This window comes from Myiozetetes cayanensis, unplaced genomic scaffold (genome assembly GCF_022539395.1).
Source record: "Myiozetetes cayanensis isolate MyiCay16 unplaced genomic scaffold, myiCay2020 scf1392, whole genome shotgun sequence".
NCBI classification, from domain to species: Eukaryota; Metazoa; Chordata; class Aves; order Passeriformes; family Tyrannidae; genus Myiozetetes; species Myiozetetes cayanensis.
The window spans coordinates 1-8,375 of NW_026087040.1; the positions used below are offsets into that span (position 1 = coordinate 1).

Sequence of the window (8,375 nt, forward strand, 5' to 3'; positions counted from 1 at the left end):
TTTGGGGTCTCCCCTACTCCCTTCTCTCTCAGCACCCCAGATTTGGGGTCTCCTCCCCACCCTGGGGTCTCTCCCAGACCCCCCAAATTTGGGGTCTCCCTCCCCTCTTTTCTCTCCCTGATTTGGGATCCCCCCCCCGCTTCTCCCTCAGATTTAGGATCCCCATCCTTGTCTCTCCCCCCTCCCCAATTTGGGATCCCCCTCCCCCCTTTTCTCTCCCTGATTTGGGATCCCCCACCCCTTTCCCAGATTTGGGGTCGCCTCTCCTTGGGGTCTCCCCAATTTGGGATCCCCTCCCCATTCTCTCTCCCCCCCCTTTCCCCCAATTTAGGGTCGTTCCCCTGTGTTTTTTTGGGGTCCTCCCCCTTTCTCTCTCCCCCTTTCCCCCAATTTAGGGTCGTTCCCCCATGTTTTTTTGGGGTCCCACCCCCATTCTCTCTCCCCTCCCTTTCCCCCAATTTAGGGTCGTTCCCCCGTGTTTTTTGGGGTCCCTTTCCCCACTTTAGGGTCGTTCCCCCCTTTCCCCTGTGTTTTTTGGGGTCCTTCCCCCATTCTCCCTCTCCCCCTTTTCCCCAATTTAGGGTCATTCCTCCCCATTCCCCCGTGTTTTTTTGGGGTCCCCCTCCCCTTTCCCCCAATTTAGGGTCGTTCCCCCCCGTGTTTTTTGGGGTCCCTTTCCCCACTTTAGGGTCGTTCTCCCCTTCCCCTGTGTTTTTGGGGTCCCCTCCCCTTTCCCCCAATTTAGGGTCGTTCCCCCCCATTCCCCCGTGGTTTTTGGGGTCCCCCACCTTTCCCCAATTTAGGGTCGTCCCCTCGTGTTTCTTTGGGGTTCCCTCCTCGTTTCCCCAATTTAGGGTCGTTCCCCATGTTTTTGGGGTCCCTTTTCCCAATTTAGGGTCGTCCCCCCATTCCCCCGTGTTTTTGGGGTCCCCCCTTCCCCCGTGATTTTTGGGGTCCCCCACTCACGGTCCTCCCCGGAGTACCCGAGGACCACGGCGGGCTCGGGGCCCTTCCCGGCCTCGTTCAGGGCCTGCACGCGGATCTCGAAGGGGCTGAAGGTCGGGGTGTCCCCCACGACCACCGGGGGGGCCCCCACCGTGTCCTCCCTCCAGCGCCCGAGCGCCGGCTCCAGCGGCCGCCACTGCACCCGGTACCGGAGCTGGGGGGCGTTCCAGTCCCCGGGGGGGAGCGGCTGGGGGGGAGAGAGGTGTGAGACCCCAAAAACATCCCAAAAATACCCCAAATACAGCCCCAAAACCAGCCCCGAAACCTCAAACCCTGCCCCCGCCACTGCACCCGGTACCGGAGCTGGGGGGCGTTCCAGTCCCCGGGGGGGAGAGGCTGGGGGGGAGAGAGGTGTGAGACCCCAAAAACACCCCAAAACCAGCCCTAAAACCATCCCCGAACCCTCAAACCCCGCCCCCGCCACTGCACCCGGTACCGGAGCTGGGGGGCGTTCCAGTCCCCCGGGGGGAGAGGCTGGGGGGGACAGAGCTGTCAGATCCCAAAAACACCCCAAAAATACCCTAAATACCCAAAAAATACCCAAAAAATACCCCAAATACAGCCCCAAATCATCCCCCGCCACTGCACCGGTACCGGGCTGGGGGCGTTCCAGTCCCCGGGGGGGAGCGGCTGGGGGGGAAACAGAGCCCTGAGACCCCAAAAACATCCCAAAAACACCCCAAAAAATACCCCAAATACAGCCCTAAATCATCCCCCGCCACTGCACCCGGTACCGGAACTGGGGGGTGTTCCAGTCCCCGGGGGGGAGAGGCTGGGGGGGAGAGAGGTGTGAGACCCCAAAAACATCCCAAAAATACCCAAAAATACCCCAAAACACCCCAAAAATACCCCAAATACAGCCCCAAATCACCCCCCGCCACTGCACCCGGTACCGGAGCTGGGGGGCGTTCCAGTCCCCGGGGGGGAGAGGCTGGGGGGGAAACAGAGCCCTGAGACCCCAAAAACATCCCAAAAATACCCTAAATACCCAAAAAATACCCAAAAATACCCCAAATACACCCCAAATCATCCCCCGCCACTGCACCCGGTACCGGAGCTGGGGGGCGTTCCAGTCCCCCGGGGGGAGAGGCTGGGGGGGGACAGAGCCCTGAGACCCCAAAAACACCCCAAAAATACCCCAAATACAGCCCTAAATACACCCCAAATCATCCCCCGCCACTGCACCCGGTACCGGAGCTGGGGGGCGTTCCAGTCCCCGGGGGGGAGAGGCTGGGGGGGACAGAGCCATCAGACCCCAAAAACACCCAAAAATACCCCAAATACGGCCCCAAATCACCCCCCGCCACTGCACCCGGTACCGGAGCTGGGGGGCGTTCCAGTCCCCGGGGGGAGAGGCTGGGGGGGAAACAGAGCCCTGAGACCCCAAAACCACTCCAAAAATACCCAAAAATACCCCAAATACAGCCCAAAAATACCCCAAATACAGCCCCAAATCACCCCCCGCCACTGCACCCGGTACCGGAGCTGGGGGGCGTTCCAGTCCCCCGGGGGGAGAGGTTGGGGGGGAGAGAGGTGTGAGACCCCAAAAACACCCCAAAAATACCCAAAAATACCCTCAAAATACCCCAAAAACACCCAAAAAACACCCCAAAAACACCCAAAAAACACCCCAAAAATACCCCAAATACACCCCAAAAACACCCCAAATACAACCCTGTGACCCTAAATCCTGCCAGAGCCCCCCAAATTGACCCCAAAGCCCTCCAGAGCCCCCAAATCCCCCGCAGATCCCCCCCAAATTGACCCCAAATCCCCCCAGAGCCCCCCGAATTGACCCCCAAATCCCCAGAGCCCCCAAATTGACCTAAACCCCAAATTGATCTAACCCCCAAATTGACCCCAAACCCCTCCAGAGCCCCCAAATTGACCCCAAATTCCCCAAATTGACCCCAAACCTCTCAGAGCTCCCCAAACCAACCCCAACCCCCAACCCCCAGATCCCCCAAATTGACTCAAATCTCTCCAGAGCCCCCAAATTGACACCAAACCCTCCAGAGCCCCCAAATTGACCCTAAACTCCCCAAATTGACCCCAAATCCCCTCAGAGCCCCCCAAATTGATCCCAAACCCCCTCCAGATCCACCAAATCCCCCAACCTCACCCCAAATCTCCCCAGAGCCCCCAAGTTGACCCTAAATCCCCCAGAGCCCCCAAGTTGACCCCAAACCCCCAGAGCCCCCTAAATTATTTAACCCCCAGAGCTCCCCAAATTGACCTAAACTCCCCCAAATTGACCCTAAATATCCCCAGAGCCCCCCAAATTGACCCTAAACCCCCAAATTGATTCTAACTCCCCAAATTGACCTCAAATATCCCCAGAGGCCCCAAATTGACCCTAAACCCCCAAATTGACCTAAAGCCCCCAAAATGACCCCAACCCCCAAATGACCTAAGCCCCCAAACCCCCGTACCTGCCAGGTGATGATCATGTTGTTGGTCTCGTTCCCTCGTCCTTCACCCCCGGGTTGCGCTCAGGGGCTGTTTTTAGGGGAGGAGAAAGAAGCTCAGAGACCCCCAAATTCCTACAGAGACCCCCAAATTTTCAGAGACCCCAAATTCCCACAGAGACCCCCAAATCTTCAGGGACCCCCAAATCTTCAGAGACCCCAAAATTGTCACAGAGACCCCCAAATCATCAGAAACCCCAAATTCCTGCAGAGACCCCCCCGATCTTCAGGGACCCCCCAAATCTTCAGAGACCTCCAAATTCCCACAGAGACCCCCAAATTCCCACAGAGATTCCCCAAATCTTCAGGGACCCCCAAAATCTTCAGAGACCCCAGAATTCCCACAGAGACCCCCAAATCCTCAGAGACCCCCAAATTCCACAGAGATCCCTCAAATTCCCACAGAGACCCCCAAATCTTCAGAGACCCCCAATCTTCAGGGACCCTCTCAAATCCTCAGAAACCCCAAATTCCTGCAGAGATCCCCCAAATTCCCACAGAGACCCCCAAATCCTCAAGACCCCAAATTCCCACAGAGACCCCCAAATCTTCAGGGACCCCCCCAAATCTTCAGAGACCCCAAATTCCCACAGAGACCCCCAAATTCCCAGAGAGACCCCCAGATCTTCAGAGACCCCAAATTCCAGAGAGACCCCCGAATTCCCACAGAGACCCCCAAATCTTCAGGGACCCCCAAATCTTCAGAGACCCCCAAATTCCCACAGAGATTCCCCCAAATCCTCAGAGACCCCAGAATTCCCACAGAGACCCCCAGATCTTCAGAGACCCCCCAAGTCCTCAGAGACCCCAAATTCCTGTAGAGACCCCCCGATCTTCAGAGACCCCAAATCCTCAGAGACCCCAAATTCCTACAGAGATCTTCCCCAAATCTTCAGAGACCCTTCCAAAATTCCACAGAGACCCCCAAATCTTCAGGGACCCCCAAATCTTCAGGACCCCCAAATCTTCAGAGACCCCCAAATTGTCACAGAGACCCCCAAATTCCACAGAGATCCCCCAAATCCTCAGAGACCCCCAAATTCCCACAGAGACCCCCAAATCTTCAGAGACCCCAAATTCCCACGGAGATCCCCAAATTCCCCAGAGACCCCCAAATTCCTACAGAGACCCCCAAAATCCTCCAGAGACCCCAAATTCCCACAGAGACCCCACCGATTTTCAGAGACCCCCAAATTCCCATAGAGACCCCCGATCTTCAGGGACCCCCAAATCTTCAGAGACCCCAAATTCCCACAGAGACCCCTCCAGATCCTCAGGAGACCCCCAAATCTTCAGAGACCCCAAATTCCTGTAGAGATCCCCCAAATTCCCACAGAGACCCCCAAATCCTCAGAGACCCCAAATTCCCACAGAGACCCCCCCCAAATCCTCAGAGACCCCAAATTCCCACAGAGACCCCCCCCAAATCCTCAGAAACCCCAAATTCCTGCAGAGATGCCCCCCCCCCCAATTCCCACAGATGACCCCAAATCCTCATGGGGGGGTTGAGGGGGGTGGGTGTTTGGGGGGGGAATTTTGGGGTGTTAATGGGGATATTTTGTGGTGTGAATGGGGTTTTAATTGGGGTTATTTTGGGGTGTTAATGGGGGTGTTTTGGGGTGTGAATGGGGAATATTTTGGGGTGTTAATAGGGGTATTTTGGGGTGTGAATGGGGGTGTTTCGGGGTGTGAATGGGGTGTGAATGGGGGGTATTTTGGGGTGTCAATGGGGGTATTTTAGGGTGTTAATGGGGGTTGTTTTGGGGTGTTAATGAGGGTATTTTGAGTTGTGAATGGGGGTATTTTTGGGGTGTGAATGGGGTGTTAATGCGGGATATTTTGGGGTGTTGATGGGGGTATTTTGGGATGTGAATGGGGGTTATTTTTGGGGTATTAATGGGGGATATTTTGGGGTGTGAATGGGGTTATTTTTAGGGTGTTAATGGGGTGTTAATGGGGAATTTTGGGGTGTTGATGGGGGTATTTTGGGGTGTGAATGGGGGTATTTTGAGGTGTTAATGGGGTGTTAATGGGGGTGTTTAGGGGTTTTAATGGGGGGTATTTTGAGGTGTTAATGGGGTGTTAATGGGGGATATTTTGGGGTGTTAATGGGGGTGTTTTGGGGTGTGAATGGGGTTTTAAGGGGGGTATTTTGAGGTTTGCATGGGGTTATTTTGGGGTGTTAATGGGGTGTTAATGGGGTTATTTTTGGGGTGTGAATGGGGGTGTTTTGGGTGTGAATGGGGTATTAATGGGGAATATTTTGGGGTGTGAATGAGGGCATTTTGGGTGTGAATGGGGTATTAATGGGGGATATTTTGGGGTGTGAATGAGGGCATTTTGGGGTGTTAATGGGGGATATTTTGGGGTGTCAATGGGGGTATTTTGGGGTGTTAATGGGGGATATTTTGGGGTGTTGATGGGGGGTATTTTGGGGTGTTAAAGGGGGTATTTTGGGGTGTGAATGGGGTTATTTTGGGGTGTTAATGGGAGATATTTTGGGGTGTTAATGGGGATATTTTGGGGTGTTAATGGGGAATATTTTGGGGTGTTAATGGGGAATATTTTGGGGTGTTAATAGGGGTATTTTGGGGTGTTAATAGGGGTATTTTGGGGTGTGAATGGGGGTGTTTTGGGGTGTGAATGGGGTGTTAATGGGGAATATTTTGGGGTGTTAATGGGGGTATTTTGGGGTGTGAATGGGGTTTTAATGGGGGTATTTTGAGGTTTGCATGGGGTTATTTTGGGGTGTTAATGGGGTGTGAATGGAGTTATTTTTGGGGTGTGAATTGGGGGTCTTTTGGGGTGTGAATGGGGTGTAAATGGGGATATTTTTGGGGTGACTCACCGGCCAGTGGGGTGAGCTGTGGATGGGTATTTTGGGGGATATTTGGGGGATATTTGGGGGATATTTTGGGGATATTTGGAGGATATTTTAGGGGATATTTGGAGAATACTTTGGGGATATTTTGGGCTGTTTTTGGGGTGACTCACCCGCCGGGGGGGGGTTATTGATGGGTACTTTGTGATGTCAGTGGGGGGTATTTTGGGGGATATTTTGGGGATATTTAGGGGATATTTGGAGGATACTTTGGGTGATATTTTGGGCTGGTTTTGGGGTGACTCACTGGCCGAGGGGGTGAGCTGTGGATGGGTATTTTGGGGGATATTTTGGGGATATTTGGAGGATATTTTAGGGGATATTTTGGGGATATTTGGGGCTGGTTTTGGGGTGACTCACCAGTCGGGGGGGGTGAGCTGTGGATGGGTATTTTGGGGGATATTTGGGGATATTTGGAGGATATTTTAGGGGATATTTTGGGGATATTTGGGGCTGGTTTTGGGGTGACTCACCAGTCGGGGGGGGTTATTGATGGGTGTTTTCAAGTGTCAATGGGGGATATTTTGGGGATATTTGGAGGACATTTTAGGGATACTTGGGGGATATTTGGGGGATATTTGTAGGGTATTTTAGGGGATATTTGGGGGATATTTTGGGCTGTTTTTGGGGTGACTCACTGGCCAGGGGGGTGAGCTGTGGATGGGTATTTTGGGGGATATTTTGGGGGATATTTGGGGGATATTTTGGGGGTATTTTCGGGGATATTTGGAGGATACTTTGGGGATATTTTGGGCAGTTTTTGGGGTGACTCACTGGCCGGGGGGGTTATTGATGGGTACTTTGTGATGTCAATGGGGGGTATTTTGGGGGATATTTTGGGGATATTTAGGGGATATTTTGGGGGATATTTTGGGCTGTTTTTGGGGTGACTCACCCGCCGGGGGGGTGAGCTGTGGATGGGTATTTTGGGGGATATTTTAGGGGATATTTTGGGGATATTTGGGAGATATTTTGGGAATATTTTGGGGATATTTTGGGCTGTTTTTGGGGTGACTCACCCGCCGGGGGGGGTTATTGATAGGTATTTTGGGGGATATTTTGGGGATATTTGTAGGGTATTTTAGGGGATATTTGGAGAATACTTTGGGGATATTTTGGGCTGGTTTTGGGGTGACTCACCGGCCGGGGGGGTGAGCTGTGGATGGGTATTTTGGGGGATATTTTGGGGATATTTGGGAGATATTTGGGGATGTTTTGGGAGATATTTGGGGCTGTTTTTGGGGTGACTCACCGGCCGGGGGGGTGCTGATGGGGGCACTGGGAGCGCTGGGCTCCCCCCTCCCGTAGGCGTTCACGGCCAGCACCCGGAACCGGTACCGCCCGTACGGGGAGAGGCTCAGGGGGGCCCAGGGGCGACCCCCGGGCACCGTCAGGCGCTCCACGAAGTGCCCCGGGGAGAAAATGCCCTCCTCTTCCTCCACCACGAACTCTGGGGGGCACAGAAAGGGTTAAAGGGGTCCCCAAACCTTCAAACCACCCCAAACCCCCTCCTCCTCCTCCACCACGAACTCTGGGGGGGTAAAGAGGGGTTAAAGGGGTCCCCAAAACACCCAGACCCCCAAAATCCCCTCCTCCTCCTCCACCACGAACTCTGGGGGGCAAGAGGGGGTTAAAGGGGTCCCCAAAGCACCCAGACCCCCAAAATCCCCTCCTCAATCCCCCTCATCCTCCTCTTCCTCCACCACGAACTCTGGGGGGGCACAGAGGGGGTTAAAGGGGTCCCCAAAACAACCAGACCCCCCAAAATCCCCTCCTCAACCCCCTCCTCCTCCTCCTCCTCTACCATGAACTCTGGGGGGCAAAGAGGGGTTAAAGGGGTCCCCAAAACTTCAAACCCCCCCAAATTCCCTCCTCGTCCTCCACCCCAAACTCTGGGGGGCACAGAAAGGGTTAAAGGGGTCCCCAAAACACCCAGACCCCCCTCAGACCCCGCCAAATCCCCCCCAGGACCCCACCAAGACCACCCAGACCCCCCTCAGACCCCCAAATCCCCCAGACCC

At 54.5% G+C, this 8,375-nt stretch overlaps 1 protein-coding gene across 1 annotated transcript; it reads right to left on the bottom strand.

The window, feature by feature from the left end:
• Positions 1-966: 966 nt before the first annotated feature.
• LOC126636621 (neuronal-glial cell adhesion molecule-like) lies at positions 967-3,471 on the bottom strand (the record flags this gene model as incomplete). The annotated part of the gene is made up of 2 exons (XM_050308990.1): positions 3,438-3,471; positions 967-1,192 (listed from the first exon to the last, which is right to left on the bottom strand). Coding segments are annotated over exons 1-2 (244 nt in total), but the record flags the coding sequence as incomplete, so codon positions are not given.
• Positions 3,472-8,375: the final 4,904 nt, after the last annotated feature.